The sequence below is a fragment of the Salmo salar genome, chromosome ssa22, assembly GCF_905237065.1.
Source record: "Salmo salar chromosome ssa22, Ssal_v3.1, whole genome shotgun sequence".
NCBI classification, from domain to species: Eukaryota; Metazoa; Chordata; class Actinopteri; order Salmoniformes; family Salmonidae; genus Salmo; species Salmo salar.
The window spans coordinates 14097379-14118595 of record NC_059463.1 but is presented as its reverse complement, the minus strand read 5'-3'; the positions used below and the strand labels follow the sequence as shown (position 1 = coordinate 14118595).

The 21217-nt window shown below is 41.5% G+C and overlaps 1 protein-coding gene across 1 annotated transcript in view; it reads right to left on the bottom strand.

The window, feature by feature from the left end:
- LOC106582848 (contactin-3) overlaps nt 1-21217 on the bottom strand; it is a 75654-nt gene that overhangs the window by 21214 nt on the left and 33223 nt on the right. The window contains exons 4-9 of the mRNA XM_014166370.2: nt 17972-18147; nt 14174-14272; nt 11832-12035; nt 11242-11344; nt 556-740; nt 106-242 (exon numbers count right to left, since the gene is read on the bottom strand). Of these exons, the coding sequence (XP_014021845.1) occupies nt 106-242; nt 556-740; nt 11242-11344; nt 11832-12035; nt 14174-14272; nt 17972-18147 (904 nt within the window). The remainder of the gene's footprint in view (nt 1-105; nt 243-555; nt 741-11241; nt 11345-11831; nt 12036-14173; nt 14273-17971; nt 18148-21217) is intronic.

The window sequence follows — 21217 nt, the reverse complement described above, 5'->3', positions numbered from 1 at the left end:
GTCTGTGGGACAGGTCCCTCAGATCGGATCCATCACAGGGTTGTGAAGGGGGGGATGAACGCTTTGCATGCTCAGAGCTGGTGGTTGCCAGGGCTCCATACATACCTCTGCCATTAGGTTGTCTCCATTCTTCAGCCAGCTGTAGGAGGGCTTGGGCTTCCCGTTAGCCTTACACTCCCAGAACAGATTCTCTTCAATGGACAGGGCCCCGTCGATCATTGTCTGGAGCCAATGGGGCTTCGCTATGAAAAGAGGGAATATGCAAATGTCAGGGATTCAAAAGACATAATGACGATAAAAAGGACAACTGAGTCAAGACTGAAAATGAATTGTTATCATGGACCACTGAAATAATATAAGCATTGAACGAATATTCCATCATTACACACAATTACTATGCTAATCTCACTGAGCATTCCTAACAGCCAGGTTTTCTATCAGACGACCAAGGCCACAGCCAGTATTCCGACTCCAAGCCTCCATAAAAAATGGGGATATCTATTACAACAGCACATTGACTCATAAGTCTCTCTGGATTTGAAATGGATCACTTACCATGGAAGGAGATACGACCTCGTGCAGCGTTTTTGCCTCTGCTGTTTTCTGCCACACACTCGTACGTCCCTGTGTCTTCCTGCTGGAAATTTTGAATTTCAAGGACTGCGTTGGAGTTCTTCATCTTCACCTTACTGGGAAATGGGACGCCGCTGGTTCTCCTCCAACTTATTTCTGGGACTGGGCTGCAATATTAGGAACGAAAAAAAGCCCTAATGACGACGACTGTCTGAGGTGGAAAAAATGTGATTAACTGTACAGAAGCTTCTACTGTGTAATGGAATTCAATTTTTCTCTAAGGATGAGGCTGCCAAAACCTTTAGAATTACTGTAACCATACAAATCTGTCTCTCATCCATTTTCACTGTCTCAAATTTCTACGGCTTTGCCTTCCTGGGAGATGTATGAAAGGACATTTGATTTTCACATCCTTACGATGTGATATTGCTTTCTGTAGCCCCTTGGGAATCTGTGATATTTGTTTGTTTATCCCCATTAGCTTTTGCAGAGGCAGCAGCTATTCTTCCTGGGGTACAAAAAATCCCACAAAACATGACAAGTAACAAAGTACTGATAAACTGACAGACAAGAGCAGTCACACACATTTTAAATACAATGATATGCAAACAATTCAAAAAGACCAAACTAAAAAAGACAAATACCACAAAAATGTGTGTGTTAGATTGTGTTTGTGTGTGCGTGTGTGCGTGTGTTTGTGTGTCACCTGACAGTCCCCGCCATTCCATGAGATGTTGTTTAATATCTTTTTTAAGGTAATATTTCTGTTTTCTTGAATAATTGGAGATGGAAGGGAGTTCCATGCGATCGTGGCTCTGTATAATACTGTGCGTTGCCGTGAATTTGTTTCGGATCCCCGGTGACACGTCTTGTGGGTGTCTGAGCTGAATGTTATTTGATTATGAAGAAAATCTGGAATTTTCATTACAGTAATACTTCTCATAAAAATTATGAGAAGCAGTTAATCTCTCGTCAACCCTCAACCAGGAAAGACTGGCATGCATGTTGTTGATGTTAGTCTTGTATGTGCAGTTAAGGGAAAGCTCTTTAGCTGCTCAGTTATGAACCAGCTGCAGCTTTGCTAGGTCTTTATTTGCTGCACTTGACCATATTACCGGACATTAATCAAAATGGGACAAGACCAGAGCCTGAACAACTAGTACAGTTGATTTTCTTCACAACAACTGATAATTAACAACAGATTATTAACCATCCAATGTTACACCTAGGAGTTCAGCTTCCTCAACTTGCTCAATGGTCACACCCTTTGTACACAACTCCAGTTGAGGTTTAGGTCTTAGAGAATGTTTTGAACCAAATACAATGGTTTCAGTTTTAGATGTATTTAAGACCAGTTTATTATTAATCACCCATTCTGATACTGACTGTAACTCCTTATTTAGAATGTCAGTGAGCTCACTGGCTTCGGGTGCTGACATGTAGAGTGTGAATCATCCGCATACATAGTCATTCTAGCTCTGTGTAAGACCAGTGGCAAATCATTTGTAAAAATAGAGAAGAGTAACAGCCTAAGGCAACTGCCTTGAGGGACTCCGTACTCTACATATCTGATGTTAGAGAAGATTCCATTGAAGAACACTCTCTGGGTTCTATTGGATACATAACTCTCCAACCATGTCATGGCAGGTGATGTAAAGCCATAGCAAGTCAGTGTCTTCAATAAAAATGTATAATACAATCACATCCTGCACTGAAATCTATCTTATTATCCATTTATTTTAAACAATCATCTGTCATTGGAATCAGTGCAGTACAAGTGCATGCCCTTCTCTACAGTATACACATGCTGAAAGTCAGTAGCTAACTTGTTCTCAGAAAAATAGCATTGTATTTGGTCACACAAATGATTTCCATTAGTTTACAAAGAGTAGGCAGCAAACTGATTGGGTGTCTGTTAGAGCTGGCAAAGGGTGCTTTACTATTTTTAGGCAGTGGAATTACTTTAGCTTCCTCCCATGCCTATGGACACACACTCCTTTAGGTTTTGGTTAAAGATATAGCAAATAGGGGTGACAATACAGTCCGCTACCATTCTCAATAGTTTCCCATCAAGGTTGTTTATACCTGGTGGCTTATCATCATTGATGGATAACAATGGTTTGTATAGCTCTATCACACTAAGTTGACCAAATTCAAAACAGCAATCCTTCTCTTTCATTATTAGATATTTTATACAAAAATATGATGGTTCACTGTTCAATGTTTTCATTTCACTTAAGTTTTTCCACTTTACTAGTGAAATAGTAATTTAAATGATTGGCAATATCGAAAGTTTAAAAAAATAAATAAATGACCCATCAATTTCAATGAACGATGGAGATTAATTGGTTTTTCTGCCCATGATATAATTTAAAGTACTCCAAAGTTTTTACCCATTGTGTTTTATGTCATTCATCTTGGTTTGGTAATATAGTTTAGTCACAAAATGTCTCAATTTAAAGTATGTCAACTAATCAGCTGAGCAGCCTGACTTGTTTGCTACCTCTTTTGCATAATTTCTTTGAACCATAATATTTGTTCTATTAATCATCAGTCCAGAGGGTTCTAACAGCTCTCACAGTTAATTTATTAACAGGTGCATGAATCATGTTACACATACTTCCAGTGTTGCATCTGGATTCACTTCCTCATACACATCAGACCAACAGACATGTTTTACATCTTCAACAAAAGAGTCATGAGAAAACATTTTGTATGATCTCTTATAAATTACTTTAGGCCCAACCTTTGGCACTTAGGCTTTCCTTGTTATTGCCACAATGTTATGGGAATTGATATTGTTTTTGAGCAAAGCTCTGCAGCCTGAGTGAAGATATGATCAATGCAAGTGGATGTCACAGATCCAACACTATTGAAATGCCCTCTAGTTGTTTGAGTGATAACCTGGGTCATATTGCAGGCATTAGTCACAGTTAGACGTTTCCTCTTGAGAGGACAGCTAGTTGCTAACCAGTCAATGTTCAGGTCAACCAGAAAATAGACCTCTGTTAACATCACACACATTATCAAGCATTGCACACATATTATCCAAATACTGACTGTTACGACTTGGTGGCTTATAGCAGCACCCCAAAAGAAGAGGCTTTAGATGAGGCAGGAGAACTTGCAACCACAACACTTCAACAACATTTGACTTGAGATCTCTAAGCTTTATAGGAATATGGCACTGAGTGTACAAAACATTAGGAACTCTTTCCATGACAAGATTGACCAGGTGAATCCAGGTGAAAGCTATGATCCCTTATTGATGTCACTTGTTAAATCCACTTCAATCAGTGTAGATGAAGATGAGGAGACAGGGTAAAGAAGGATTTTTAAGCCTTGAGACAATTGAGACATGGATTAAGTATGTGTGCCATTCAGAGGGTGAATGGGCAAGACAAAATATTGCCTTTCAACAAGTTGTGCCAGGCACACCAGTTTGAGAAATGCAATGCTGCTGGGTTTTTCACACTCAACAGTTTCCTGTGTGTATCAAGAATAGTCCACCACCTCAAGGACATCCAGACAACTTGACACAACTGTGGGAAGCGTTGGAGTCAACATCCAGCATCCCTGTCGAACGCTTCAGAATCTTTAAACTTTGTTTCCATTGAACATTCCATACAAATAAAATCATTTGGATTAATTATATGAAGTGTGCCTTGGTCCTCCTTTCTTTTTGATGACCAATTTACCTCTTTTACCAAAGAGCACCTTCTGCCTACCAAAATATACTATTACCTTAGCAGCGTTTCCCTTCCTCCTTTTTCTACAAGTTAATCACAGCACTTGGGTAGTGCTTAGAGGAAGCAGCTCCACAGTCATTTTTTCTGTGTTTTGGGGACATTTTACAACTGATACTATGGATTTTACCCAAGAGGCTACAATATTTTCCTATTCCCATGAAGAGGGTCAAAATATTATTACCACTGCCTCGTTGCTAGATGAGATGACAGCCACAGAGAATACTGGAACGGACATGAACATGGCTTACAGAGACTTGCAACACCTTATGGAGAAAGACACCAAACTTGACCTCAATTCTATGAGCTTGTCTGACTATTGGAGAAAAGGCCTAATCCCCAGAGGCCTCCGTATTATGAAGTTTCCAGGTAATGGAGCACAAGGTAAGACTGAATTTAGAGATAAATGGGAGGCTATTCTCAACGTGTGTTCTTTTGACCTAATGCTACTTCTAATAGAGGAAGCTATAAAGGACATGTAGTCCAAACAGAAGTTGAAGAAGTAAAAAGGAAAATTACAGAACAGTGACAATTCTAACAAAGCACAATGTTGTCATGATGTTGGCCTGTGGGTAAGGTTTATGACCCCCCATAAATACCTTTCTCCCTTCCCCTCTCTTTCTGACCCTACTGAAGGACTGTTGAATAGCCTTTGTTAAATATAGAGAGTCTGGGAACATCAAACAAATGGGGAAAAGGAACCATATTTTGGTAATAAAACCAGTTGGAAATATGCTTTGGAACTTAATGAGTATGGATGTCAGTTCGGTTGTCATCTGAGACATTATGACTGATGACAGGACGACATAAACTGTACCTGGGAAAGTATACACCCTCTAGTTGTCAGAGTCACATGGAATTGTTATGCAATTGAAATGTTTGATATTGAAATTGTTTGTTAGGAGATTAAATGTAATTTTAGCTTCCAATTGAGAGAATTGGGTTTTCATAAGGAAAGTGCCCTGCTTTATCAGTGGCCCGCCCCTGTGAAGAGTCAGGGGTTATAAACGATGACACACCCTTCTCCCCTCACCACTATATAAGACAATGACACAACGTAACCGAGTTCCACTACGTGAGGTCTGCAGCCTCTGCGTTACAAGGACACACATGTCAAGTACAGAACTAAGCCAACCTCGGCGTGAGCTTTGGTTGTGAATGTTATGAACTTTGAACTTATTCACTACCGAAGTGATACTTACTAGCCGTTGAGTTAGCAGCGGCCGCTGTAGACGTGGGCTAGGAAAGGACGGACGACGGATCCAGTCTACCACAGATGAAGATACCACCACGTATCCAATTTACCACCAGAGACATTCTTCTGAGGACCGGAAGATCTGTTGGCCAACCCGGCCAGCATCTACGACCAATCTACCGAAGCGCAGCTCAGAGTAAATATTTATTGCATTTTCCTTTTCCAAATGGGCGGTAATTTAGAATGCATAAGATTCTGTATTTACGATAGCATAGCTGCTGTTTCTTTGTTCCTAAGTCTTCCCGCTCTTTCATTCAAGCCCAACCCCCTTTCTTTGTGTAACAAGCCGCCATGTTGGCTCCGTCCACCAGGGACGTTTTCTGTATGACATAATTTGTATTCTGTGTATATGTAATTCTGTGTGATTAGTTAGGTATTTAGTAAATAAATAATTAAACCCAATTTTGTATTGCTGATTCAACTTGTTAGCCAGGGTTCGTGAAGATAACCAAGAATTTACAACTTTCATTATGAGACTGAAAATATGACGATTAATATTGACTGCTATCGATGTAAAATAATACTAAGTTATTAAGAGTTTACTCGGAAGATAACGGCTCTATAAACACTCTTCCATGGTGTCCCGACTTTCTAGTTAATTACATTTACATGATTAGCTTAATCAGGTAATATTAATTACAGAGAAAGGATTTTATAGAATAGCATGTCATATCACTTAATCCAGCATAGCCAAAGACACGACAATGTGATGAGATTTTGAAAGAGGAAATAAACACATTCACTCTGACATTGAAGCAAGACAAGCTAAGGACATTTAGAAGAGATGCAGTAGACTACAGAGATGGCAAGGTCTTTTTCTGGAGAAAACCAACCCACAAGATCTGTTTATTTCAACTTTATGAGCAGTGGCGATGAGGGTCACCCCAGACAATCAGAGGCCGGTGCCTCCAGGAAGAGTAGCCAGGCAGGTTCCCCAACAAGAGAGGCAGAGGACGCAGAAGAGGCCAACACGGAGGGGGAGGAAGAAATCAAGACTATCCAACCACACGGAGCAGGACCAAAACAAGGCTGTGATCAACACTTCTGGAGAACCCCTTTCTGATGATTGTTTAAGGGTCTTGTCTAAAGGACTGTCCTTTGCACCCATATACTCAACTAATGAATTCAATACAAAGATTGACATATTTTGTTTCTACAGGAATCTATATCTGAAGGCCTGGTACAAGCAAAACATCTCTCCAACTACAGACACCAGTGTTTCAGGTCAGGCAGTTTCTGTGCCCTTAAAAACACATTTTAAGCCCAAGTCCACCTTTTGTCCCATAGTCCAGAATGCCACACTAAATACACTTGCCAAGAAGGTGAATTTTGATGTGGAGAATCTGTTTAAGGGTAAAATTGACTCTAACCAAACACAACATAATCTTTCTAAGGTTGAGAGGGATGCAGTTGAATCATTGTCCAAAAATGTATGGATTGTGGTTAAAAAAGCAGACCAAGGTGGCGCTATAGTAGTGTGGAGTAAAGACAAATGTGACAGAAGCCTACCGTCAATTAGACAATGATGAATTCTACCAATCTCTTACCTTCAACCCTACAGAGGACCTAAAAACTGAATTGAAAGGGATCCTCACAGAAGCTAAGGAGAATGGCTACATTTCAGACACTGAGTTCAAATTTATTTTCCATTGCAGTCCACGTATGGGTTCTTTTTATCTTCTTCTAAAAGTCCACAAGAATCTTGAACCCCCCCCAGGCAGACCAGCCATTAGTGGTAATGAAAGTCTGATAGAACCCATCTCCAAGTACATTGATTACTTTATTTAGCCTTTTCTGCATTCACTCCCAGCCTATTTTCAAGATTCCACAGATGTGTTGAACAAAATTAAGGAACTGAACAATATAGGTACAGCTTCCTTTGAGTCACCATGGATGTGGAGTCTCTATACACCACCATTGAACATGAATAAGGGTTGGCAGCTATGCACCATTTCTTGAGTACCCGGCCTGAGACAGAGATGCCTCCCACAGAATTCATTGTCTCACTGACTGAATGGACTCTTAATAATAATATATTTGTCTTTCAGGACCGTATTTTTAAACAAGTCAAAGGATGTGCCATGGGAGCTTGCTACAGCCCTTCCTACGCTAGTTTGTACTTAGGTAAATGGGAAAATGACTTCATTTTGGATCCTTCTAAAAACCGGTTCTTTGACCGGATTATATGGTGGGGACGCTATATTGATGATGCTTGCCTGTTCTGGTCTGGCTCAGAAGATGAACTTATTTCCTTCCACCAATACCTTAACAGCATTAACCCTAACATCAAACTAACTATGGAGTACAGCAAGTATAACATACATTTTTCTGGACCTTGACATCAGTAAAAATGACAAAGTTTGTTTGCACACATCAATCTTTAGGAAACCTTCAGATGGGAAAACCATTCTGAGGGCAGACAGCTTCAACCCCAAAAGGCCAAAAGAGAACATTGCAATTCCAAAGCGCAGAATTTGCGATCAGGAAAAAGATTACAGTGTCAAATCTGCTGAATTCGATAATCGCTTCTTGAATCGGGGCTACAGCGCTCAGGTCCTGAAAGATGCAGGTATAAGGGACGTACGACTTGACAGAAATAACTTGTTGCAAGGGGAGTGCCTCCTGACGCATCAGAGAGAGTACTTTGTTACAAAATACAGCACTGAAGCAGAGAACAAATAATTAAAAAGAATTGTGGAATCATCCAAAGTGATACGCTACTGTCCTACCCTAAATGACAAATGAGTCCACATCCATCTTCCTGTTGACTCTCAAAAAACTTGGCTAGACCACAAACCTATGGGCTCTTTCAAATACAACCAGTGCAACCATTGCAGAAATATTGCACATACTAAATATTTTGTTGACACATCTTGGAGTATCAAGTCAAGCATTTCATTAACTACAAAACCACTCATGTCACCTTCAGATTGGAATGTCCAATAGTGCAAGGTGTTCTACATTGGATGGACAACGAGACACTTTCAAGACCGCTTAGCGGAACACAAGTACGCCATATGGGTAGGCAATGAAGACTACCCCATGGCAAGGCACTACAAGTCCTTACACCATGGCAACACTGCCTCCTTACAAGCTATGGGTTTTGAATATGTTCCGACCTCAATTAGAAAAGGAGACCATCTTAAATAGCTAAACCAAAGGGAACATTTTTGGATATACAAACTGCAGGCCACTAAGTACCCTGGTTTAAATGAGGATATGGATTTCTAACCTTTCAGTATCTGGGGTGACCACCATTTGCCTCATGAAGCACGACACATCTCCTTCGCATAGAGTTGATCAGGCTGTTGATTGTGGCCTGTGGAATGTTGTCCCACTCCTCTTCAATGGCTGTACTAAGTTGCTGGATATTGGCGGGAAATGTAACATGATGTTGTACACGTCGATCCAGAGCATCACAAATATGCTCAATGGGTGACATGTCTGGTGAGTATACAGGCCATGGAAGACAGGGACATTTTCAGCTTCCAGGAATTGTGTACATGGGACTGTGCATTATCATGCTGAAACTTGAGGTGATAGTAGCGGATTAATGGCATGACAATGGGCCTCAGGATCTCGTCATGGTATCTCAGTGCATTCAAATTTCCATCAGCAAACCTCTCGCCCACACGGCGCCACACGTCTGCGGTTGTGAGGCCGGTTGGACATACTGCCATATTCTCTAAAACGACGTTGGAGGCGGCTAATGGTAGAGAAATTAATATTCAATTCTCTGGCAACAGCTCATGTGGACTTCCTGCAGTCAGCATGCCAATTGCACTCTCCCTCAAAACTTGAGACATCTGTGTTATTGTGATGTAACAAAACTGTACATTTTAGAGAGGCCTTTAATCGTCCTCAGCACAAGGTGTACCTGTGTAATGTGCATGCTGTTTAATCAGCTTCTTGATACGCCACACCTGTCAGGTGGATGGATTACCTTGGCAAAGAATAAATGCTCACTAACAGGGATTTAAACTAACTTGTGCACATTATTTGAGAGAAATAAGCTTTTTGTGCATATGGAACATTTCTGGGATCTTTCATTTCAGCTCATGAATCCAACACTTTACATGTTGAGTTTATATTTTCAGTAAATAGCTAACAGTCAATCAATCAGGCGCTTGTGAGTGTCAGTTGGTGTATGTGTGCCTGTGCATATGTGATGAAGCTACTGACCCAGAAGCTTGGCTCTCTAACTCCTCCCAGGCTTTTGGGAGGGAGGGTGGACAATGAGCTTATGGTAGCTAATGTAAGCAATGCCCCCACGCTCTCTGGCAGCTTTCATAGCTGGGATAAGTTCTTTCCTCTGGCGCACAGCTTCAGAGAAGTCCTCGTTAAGGAAGATGTTGGTTTCTCTCGAGTTCTTGGCTCACTCCTGAACAGCCATCTTGTCATTGAACCTTAGGAACTTGACCATTATTGGCCTGGGTAGGTCACCTGGGCTCGTAACAGGTTTCTCAGCCGGTAGAAACGTAGGCTAACACGGGTACTCCACGCAATTCCAGCCTGCACAGCTCACAGGGCTGATGGAAACAGCAAAAAACTGCAGGGATTTAAACAGCCACAAGCCCGGGACTATACGCAGCCCCAGCCACCAGGGCTAACCCCGTCTTGGGCTGTGTTCAAGCTTTCAAGGAAACCTGGCTAGTTTGATAGCTAGGCTAGCTGCTTCACCAATCAGTAGCTCTTCAGACTTTAGGGTTTAGCAGTATCCCCGGACAGATAGTAGCAGTCCCAGCAACTGAGGCTAACTGCGTCGCGGGATCCAAACTAAACAGGTAAACATTCTTTTTTTCTAGAAAAAGCTTTTTCAGAAACTTTCAAAAACAACAAACTAAGTTCTCTACTGTTCCGCTTTCAGCATGAGTCGCTCTCTGTTGACGTCACTGTGTAATGCGAGTTGGTTGCAGGATAAGGTTGTGGTTTGTGATACTTGACTTCAAGACTATAGGTGATATCACTAATATACCAGCATCCTAAAAACAGCAACCTCATAATTCTCTCTACTACCGCATGGCAAGCGGTACCGGAATGCCAAGTCTAGGACAAAAAGGCTTCTCAACAGTTTTTACCCCCAAGCCATAAGACTCCTGAACAGGTAATCAAATGGCTACCCGGACTATTTGCATTGTGTGCCCCCCCAACCCCTCTTTTTACACTGCTGCTACTCTCTGTTTATCATATATGCATAGTCACTTTAACTATACATTCATGAACATACTACCTCAATTGGGCCAACCAACAAGGGCTCCCGCACATTGGCTAACCGGGCTATCTGCATTGTGTCCTACCCGCCAACCCCTCTTTTATGCTACTACTACTCTCTGTTCATCATATATGCATAGTCACTTTAACCATATCTACATGTACATGCTACCTCAACCAGCCTGACTAACCGGTGTCTGTATGTAGCCTCGCTACTTTTATAGCCTCGCTATTGTATATAGCCTGTCTTTTTACTGTTGTTTTATTTCTTTACCTACCTATTGTTCACCTAATACCTTTTTCTGTACTATTGGTTAGAGCCTGTAAGTAAGCATTTCACTGTAAGGTATACTACACCTGTTGTATTCGGCGCACGTGACAAATAAACTTTGATTTGATTTGATTAGAATGATATGTCTGACATATGCACAAACTTGCACATTCACTCCAACTTACTTTCCCAGAGCGAAACATTCCAGTTTCACTGTGGATCCCTTCGCAGCTGGAACAGTGTCAGGGAAATGAACTTCTATTTTGGGTTCGTATTCACCCATTGCTCCTATGAAAGAGAGACAATACACAAACCAAATTTTGGCATCAATGATTAATGGCACACTCGCTTTACGCCCTGGTAAACATGGTACAACAATAACATGGGCCCAGAAACACAGAGGTAAGTTGTGTGTGGAACAGAAGTGATCACTGAGAGGTTGGTAAGATGGAGAGAAATGGAAAAGGTTTGTAAAAGGTTCAAAGAAGAACACACCTGGATGAAGGCTGGGATTAATCTCCTTTTCAGACTGAATCTTATATTCAACAGCTTCACCCTTTGACTTTATCTTTTGAGGGGGTAAGATTACGCTTTCTCTTTGACCACTTATAATCAGCATTCCAGAATATCTGGATAGAATGGTCTATTGTAGACTGCATAGACTGCCAATGTTTTACAAATTGGGGCTTCATCTGGGCAGTTTTTAAAACATCTGGGCAGTTTTTTGTTGTTGTGCTGTCTGATCAGTGTGTCTGTTTAAAGGATGGGATCTTACCATCATTCCTCAGGACCAGTGGTGTAGGAGAGCTGAGGACTTTCCCCTTAGTGATGCTGTTGTTGACCACACAGGTATAGTTTCCCACATCAGAAGGCTCCACTTTAGCAATGTACAGACTTCCTGTCTCCTGGGAGATGAATCGACGACTGTCTTGCTGAACAAAGTATGGGTACTCATTGAAGATCCATGCAAATGTCAGCTCTAGGAGGGAGAGGAATATGACAGTGGTAAATACAGTACAGTAGTATTAATATATTACAACACAGTAATGTGTTTGTAGGCGTAGGAGTCTACATTGAAAAATTCCCTTTTGAAAATATAATTTAGCATGTATGCTAAATAGCTCAGTGTCGGTATTGCCCATTGATGAAATACTGTATTAGAAAACAAAAAGAAAAACACATTGTAAGCAGATCATGTTGGCATTCCACACAATTTCCTTTTCCTTATTTCAGTTTCCTTCCAAGAAGATACCAGGGCAAAGATAGTAGAACAGCTATTGGTGCACAAAAAAAAGAGTGTCCAAAGGAAAGAGAGCGAAACAAAACGGATTACAGCGCCTCACTGGCACTCTCATGACACATGCCCTGTCCTCTACCCTGAGTAACTGGGGACAGGGCTTTTTTCCAGGCTTGACTCATGCATGCCACACTTCTCCTCAGCCAACAGGCCTAGCTAAAGAACACAGAGCGCTGCCACACAGCAATACTGGGTCATCTTGAAAAGAGCCAGTGCACAGATTCATAGGAGCGAGGTACCGTAGCGAAAGCCTATCTACCGTGGCGTGGAGGCGAGAGCGTGTACAGTACTACAAAGGTGTGTATGCAGCGTACTGTCGCTCATCTCCTGTCCCCCTGGGAGGGGAACGCCTCGCAAACCTTGGCTCCTGGGATCACGTCTTTGCAGTCGGTTCACTGAAGCCGAAACCAATTCATTCTGACGAAGCAAAGCAAGACCGGGGATCCCTGACTCTGAGCTATGTGGCCGTAATGAACAGTGATAGCATTTGTCAAGAAAATACAAATCAAGAGGAAAATGAAAATATAGTGCAACAACCTCTTTTCTTATTGAACACAATGGCTATTTATGTAACAAGCACAACGTTACAAACATGCAATAGCTATGACACAAAAATAAACATAATTGAGCCCTGGAGAATAAACACATATTTATGATGGAGCAGAGCCCTAATGTAGTCACTTTAGTTGGCAACAATATTTATTTTGTGGCCATGTCGATGTAACATGAGATATAATGTGTCATTTGAGAGAACCTCTAATCCAGCATTTGAAGCCGCTGAGGCAGAGTAAAAACCTGCAGAGATGTCTTACAGTCAGTGGATAGTGATGGGCTCAACGAGTTCCAAGTTTGTGTGTGGCATTCATGCTTCACAGTGCAATGAGCACAGTGCCACACTTACTTGGTCTTATTCACTTGTTCAAATAGGGAAACAAAACACAATACTGTTATGGTGACAACAACACGCCTGGCATAAGCTCATTTCTGAGTGAGAGGCTGTCGCATTGTGTTTCACACTGGCTACCCCAGGCCATTATCGTCTCCTCCAGCTGTACAGGACTGTATACACACACCTACTGTAGGCACACTTTAGCCAATACATTAGAGAAGAACCAGCCACTCTACAATGTCATGTTAAAAGTGAGTGGTCCTACAACAGGGTTAGCCTGTATGTAGGCAAAGTCCATTATTCAATACTAAGCTAACTGGAATTGAGTAGTGTCGCGATCACACACACTTCAAATAGCTGTCTCACATGTGCCGAGTCACTTCCTCTGTACAAGTTGAAAATAGTATGGAAGATAAATAAGATATTCCAGAAAGTGATTCTGTTTGTTTTCCCTGTAGGGTGTAGAGTAAATTGGTTTACAAAATCCCTTTGAATTCTGCATTCCATTTAAGTTAGGATAAGTTACTATTGATTATCTAATACAGGTTTTATTAAAAGCACTTTACTCAGACCGTATTGCCTAATGATCAGGTTAAGACTCCAATTTGAGGAATATCTTTTCATTTGCCACCAGATTTGGCACTAATTGTAAGAAAGTTCAGAATGAAAAGAAGGCCAGCTAAGCATATCTTTATTCTGCAAACATCTGTGTGAAATAAGTTTATTTGAGGCTGCTAGCAAGAATCTATGCTTTGAGGCTCTAACAAATAATGTTTTATGAAAAAACTGATTAGGTTAGGAATGTGAGCACACTAAACAGCGCCTGTATATTCACTCATATACTGCATCAAAGATTTTAATTGGATACAGAGGAGAGGCATCTTCTCAGGTATTCATAAATATCTCTAATATGGAGAAGAAAAAAACCTACCTCCAGAATGCATGGGTGGTCCACATAACAAAACCACTCCTTGGCCCTCTCGGACACTGACAGCACTCCGTGTCGTTTGGGTCTTGAAGTTATCTAGGTCTTATCAACACAAAAATCAAGGGTAAGCTTTAGTGTTATTACAGAAGACAGAATGGATAAATATAAAGCACAAACCTTAGCATTACTCTATGTCTAAATGCAGCTGATAACTCAATCCGTATCAGCTAATGTGTTTCCCAGTTTGTATCAGTTATCTTGGTTTCTTTAAAGCCCTAAAATCCATGTACTGTAGGAAAACCATTTACAGGTACAGTAATGGATTGCTTTAGAACACCCCCAATGCTATCCGATACTTAGAAAGGCAACTGTAACATTAAATATTACTGATGGACTAATAACACACAGTCGTTATGATAGCAGCAGGAGATTAAATTGCAAAGGGATAAAAAGAGGGGAGGAAGTTGGAGGGACTGCACAAACACTGAGCACATGACGAATAACAGGAATCAGTGCCAAGAGCAATAACCAACATCATTATTAAATGCAGTGTAATCTCGCCCTTAAAAGCACTAGCTTCCCTGTCGATACTCTGGGAGCAATTCATCCCTGCAAATGAAAGAGGAAAAGCTGCCTGACTGAGCTTGTACCTGGGCTGATGAAATGTTACTCTAGTTTAGTGAGTGATGGGTGAACTACTGTACCCCTGTCCCTACTGACTCTGCACCCTCGGGTGGGCAGCCCTACAGTCAGGCCCCGAACACAAACAAAATAAAGTCAATGTGACCGATAAAAGGAAGTGGGAAAAGAGGAGGATCACAGAGGGGAGTGGGAGAGTGAATGGAAGATTAATGAGCCAGTCTCTGATGACCGTGGTGAAATCCAACACAGCCAAGTCATAGCAGGATTCTGTTCAGGCCACACAGTGAGTCGCCATCTTCTAATAGAGCCATAGAGAATATCAACTCGCAGACATGGTGCTGAATCTAAAACGCTGGAGGAGTTAGGCTAGGCTATCTAGACGAGGGAAAGTTGGTGCAGGCTGGTTGGAAAGCTTAACCAAACAGCAGCTGATAATATTCCTTTTGTAACAGGGGGGGGGGCTAAGAGGTAGGAATCAGTTCCGGTAGGGAGCGGAGGCCCTCTACTCCTCTCTCCCTCACACAGAAATGGTCCGTGTAAGGGAGAGACAGTAGGGACTGCTAAAATGCAGCACTCTATAAGCTGGCTCTGCCTTGTCTATAGCAGAACGATGGCTTTCTGTGTAATATGTCTCCTCTACACAGACTCCAACTCTGAGAGGCAATAAGAATGTGTCAGGAGGGAAGCCAGGAAAAACATATAAAGGTATCCTATCTAACACCATGCAAGCTCTTCATTCTATTTTTACCACAAAGGAATAGCAACTCAAGTTACAAGTACAGAGGGAATGTCATTTTAAATGTATTTCATTCTCTCTCCCTGGTGTGTATTATACCAGTGTGTGTACATTTGTATAAGAGTTGCGTTACAGTTGTTCAGAAATTCAATGTAAAGTAGGATGAAGTTGATGGCCATAACACATCGCAAAAAAATATATAATTGAAATGACAGTTGAATTGTGTAGACAGGAAATGGGTGAGGTAAGCCATCCCTGTCTATGGAAGAGTCTTTATTACGAGGAAAATCTAGCCGTGTATGCAGCAATCCCCATCTATCTCCAAGACCTCTGAGCATTCAAATAGACAATAAATGTCAAGCAGTTCCCTCCTCACCCAGGCCCCACAAGTGAGATTCATTATCCAGCCCATAAGGGTAATGGCAGTCCATCTCTTAAGAGGAAGGAAAGGCTCTCTATCCCTGGGACGTGATCAATGATCAGTGAGAGGTGTCTCTCTACACTGTCTATTGGTCTGCTCTCTATACGGTAGAGACCCACACCAAAGCTTCATATTCACCAGTGGAGGCTGTTGGGGGGAGAACGGCTCATAATAAAGGCTGGAACGGAGCCTATGGAATGGCATCAAACCATGTGTTTGATGCATTTGATACCGTTCTACCTATTCCGCTCCAGCCATTACTACGAGCCCGTCCTCCCCAATTAAGGTGCCACCAACCTCCTATGATATTCAGATCTCCCTCTCTAGAATACCAGACAGGCTGTTCAACCAAGTCTGATCTATCTGCAACGGCAAACAATTCCACAGTAAAAAAAATGATTGTTTCTGGTTTGCAAAGTTGAAGCTTTATTTGTGTAGGTTTCCTTTCAAGTCCAGATCACAGAGGCTTGCATAGATTGGCAGTATCAGTCAGTACCGAGGTTGCACAGACGCTGTCAAAGCTGGAAACACAGAGACTAATGAGAATCAATGGAGTTCAGAGGCAGTCAGAAGCTGCCTCGCCCACTGTGGTTGTTGCATCTGACATTTCATTCGATTACCATTTCCCTTTAAAAAAATCTATTTGAAGCATACCGAGCAAGAAATCAGAATGCTAAAGACACAGAGGCCACAGACACACAACTCAAGTGCACACACACACACACACACACACACACACACACACACACACACACACACACACACACACAAACATGCGTGCACATTTGCAAGTGTAATACTCTTGTTAAAACCAAGTATTGAGTTTATTCTTGTTAAAACCAAGTGTTGAGTTTATTTGTTATACTTAATTGGTATTATATTTAAAAGGTGATTGAATTGCTCCCAAATTGTAATGTTGTTCATGCATTTCTTTTGAAGAAATATTTATTTAATGTATAAGTGAATAGGTTGGTTTACTTTTAAGTTTAAGTTTTGACCAATAAGGTCGCTTGATAAGCTGTGGCCAATGGGAGAATGGACCTGGTTAACGGGAGGCCTGGGAAAAAAGAGAGGGAGAGAGACGTTGAGAAAAGGATGGACATTACATTATGACCATTGGTGAAGACGAATTATAAAAGATGATACAAATAGAACAAAACCCATACCTACCGAGTTTGAAGGGAAATACCGATTTTATTTTATAAGAGAGTTGTTATAATTTAGTTAAGACTTAGTAAAGACTGATGCTATCGTCTCATTGTGGAGGTATTTGACAGCCTTGAGGTTAGCCTAGCATCATGTGAAACTGAGAGAGAAATGCTTGGGAAAGCTTAACGAGTTCATCTTCCCATGGGATATCGGTTACTGCTAAATAGTACTGTCTGCATTGATAGCTGTGCTTGCTGTGGATCTTGTGAGGAAACCTGCAAGGAACTGCCCTACTTCACTGAGGGAATATCTACGAGTAGTGAGTAACCACAACTGTGGGTTGCTTCGGGACTTTATCTGTGTCGTCTTTTTTTTTTTAGCTCCAACGCACGCCAACAGTTTAAACAAGCTTGAAATAATTTGGACATGGGTTGTGCACGACTCATTGGGGTTTATTATTTGTATTTCTTTTGATGTTGTGCTTTGAAAATGTAATAATACACATTTTGAACCTTATGTATGTTGCCTTGGTGGAGTCCTTTACTGTTTCAATTTAATTGAATGCATGGGGTAGCCTATCCTGATACAATAACAGAAACCTATAATCATTTCAGTTCAAGTTAATACCCTAATTGTCATCACTCTAGATAGTTTACAATAGGGATTATTATTGGAGATGTCCTTCTCACCTAACATCCCATGCTGTTGAGATATTCTATGTCAGGTAATATCGCGAGAGTCAAATTCGAGCCTGGTGAGAGGGTTACACAAGTATGTATGCACACAAACACACAGAAACACACATACACACACCCCTCCCCTATAACGCGCTAGGGATAGCCTGATCACTTACATGCAAATTTCAGAGTGGCTCTGCGGCTGAGGATGGTCCCCCATGTGTTGTAGGCAGAGCACTGGTATATCCCCGTGTCTTGGTCCCTGTCCAGACTGTTAACGATCAGGTTGCCCCCAGACATGTGACGCCGGTAGTCACTCCCCAGATCAATGAGTGTTCCGTTTAGTGACCATCTGGAAAGACGTAAACACAATCAGCAGCCGGGCCTCTGGAGATACACACTCACAAACATTTATCACATGGATCGATTTGGTAAAGACAATTGAATCAAATGACGATATTGGATATAATCACGCTGTAATTGTTGGTATTTTGAGCATGAAACTTTTCATTGTGTATTGGGTTAGCTAGTTGCCTTTGAAACACTGTGTAGTCTATTTTTTTATATTGAAAATAATTGTATTATGTAAAAAAAATAATCACATATCTCATATTACTGGTCTAAAATACGTTGCATGTGAAGTTATGGGTTGAGCATAATAATTCCTATTTCCAACTTCTTTAAAAACATCCATCAGCAGCTAAGTTAAATTCCCAGATAGCATGAGGTCAAAGAATGCACAACATACAAATGTTTTGGACTATTTACTACTCTAATGATTTGTTGCAATAAACAATTTACAAAATGGGGAAATTATTTTCGTTTTTCCAAAGTTAACAAAGCTGAGAGGCATGATAAGTATAGATTATTTTCCACTTAAGAATGCAAGAAATTAGGCATGATTAGGATAAGACTTTGAGCCAGCTAGCTTGAGCAATGCAATTTGGGACCGTGAAATGACAATTCAATGATGAGGGGGAGAAAAATCAATATTTTTTTATTTTCAGCAAACTAACGAGCAGAGAAAGTGGTGCTTCATACAGCCTTAAAACCAGCCATGACTTTTTCCAGACTCCCGTCTGACAGACTACAAAAGATATAGCTGTCTTTCATGTTGTTGCCTGCATTATTCATCTATCTCAGTGCGGCTTTCACTTAATCAAACTTATTTTGTCACCATTCCAGATACCAAAATAATTGTTTAAATGTTTGAAGTTATGTGATGAAACCTATGTTTCCTGGGCGCACAAATACAAACATTTCAAACAAGACAGTTTGATGCCATATTCAATCTCAATTGCCTTTAAAAAAGCATCTTGTTTATGCATGTTCCAAATGGCTGATATGATCCATCATGTTATCGTATGTATACCAGTGTTTCCCCTAGGATTTTCTTTCCCAGCAGAGGTGACACTGCGTATACAGCCTAGCCGAAGGATCTGACGTGTAAAATAATAAAGGAGAGCGGGAGAGAGGGGGTTGGGTGGCTGGTTGTATTCGCAGCCACCCCAGCATATCTGAACTTAATGGGAGAGGACGGTAGGCAGGCTGAGCAGATCAGACACCCCTGGAGCAGATGGCTGGGCTCTGCCTCTGCTGGGTGTGAGGGCGTCTACGCACGACACAGCCAGCCATCCCATCTAGCAGAAGCGGCAGAAGCAGCAGCAACACCTCGAACAGCAAGCCTCGGCTCCATTTGAACAGTGGGACAAGCTGTCAGAGACACCCCTCACCTGCCAACACTAAGTAGCCACCAGAAAAGGCCTGGTATGAAACCCCCCCTGAGGATGAAGGGCTAGGTGATAGAGCATCAAACTACCAGTCACATACATAGCACCCATTCCATGAGAGTAGGAGTAAACAACGAGGGAAAACCACAGTGCTGCTGCTGGTGTAAATGTACCCATAAGCAGATGTGGAGTTATTAAACCTGAACCAATATAACTGATATTCCACATTGTCCTCATAATAAACGATCACGCCACCAATTAAAGCCCATGCGGACATAACGATCCTTTACTATCAACTATGCAAACTATAATTATCCATGGGAGCCTCGTCATATTGTATTTGAGTCATCACCATCATCATCACCATCATCGTCATATGCAGTGATGTGTATCCATCTCTCTAACAGTCAGTAAAATGGTTCTTACCAGCTGTGAGGTTGTGAGCAAAACCTCAAATATAGTGTAAAAAACATGAAATAAGACAGCTGGCGCCAATTATATTGTATTGTGAGAGCATATGATTGTTGCACACTGCATGCTCTGACCTGTATAGGAGTCTGTGCCCTCAAACCTGTTGCCAGCACAGGACTAATGAGGAACTGAATGAGCACTCCAACACCATGGAAATCTTTCTGCATTCTAAACAGTAGTGGTCTCATCTCCTTTTCATTGCCCCCTCAGGTCTTAACTCATCCACAGATGAGGACTCCAACTGAAGTGCTTCACAAAAAATGGAAAAACAGCACTTCGAAAAAGCACAATTTCTCTGGGGCCATGGCATTAGTGGAGCCTTATAGAGTGAATGGAGGGAATTTAACACACCAGACAGTAGGGTTCCTAAACAACAACAAAGACTAATGGCTCCCTTATTTGCTCTGGCTGTCCTAGCCTGGTACAGCCTCCAGGCCATGGGCTGCTCATGGCATGGTCTGGATGAACTCTGGCCGACCTTGAGGTTCACATCAATGTTGCATGAGGCCTCTTCATCAAATACAGGCAGGGAATGGTGCCGTGCTCAGCGCTGTCTCCAGCCACTCACCTCACCTGTTTTCCCCTGAGGACAAACACACACACACACACAGCTAATATTGGCCCTTAAAAAACACATTGCTGACCAGGAGAAAGAGGGCCCTTGGTCTCAACCCGGAATGTTGGCAGAGAATAAGACTAACAGCTCATCAGATATTACTGAATATCATCATTGAACATGGTTGTATTTGAAATGGAATAATTAATATTTCAGTAGTCTGAGACTTTGTCAGGGCAGGAGATGCAAAGTTATCTCCTCAGGCTCCATGCTGTGAGTAGCTTCCAGACTAAATGAGAAACTCAAATTGCCTAACGTGTCCTCGGAGCGCTATTACATAAATTAAGAGACGTGACAACATCTCCAAGATTTCACATTAGAGGGCAGGGAACATCACAAATAAATGATTGATGTCCATTGGCCACTAAGCCCTTGGTTCTACAGTACATTACAGTAAGTTCAGAACACACTGCCCAATGTAGTGTTCATTATGGGTCACTGACAAGTAAGAAAATCAAAAGTGACAACCATATTGAGAAAAACTACCCCTACTGTAACAGATCAAGTACTAATATCTTTAACATGCGCTGTGGTGTGGAGTGATGTCAAGTGTGAAGTTGTGTGGGACTGGTTATGAAAGATAAAGAAAAAAGACAGTACTAAAG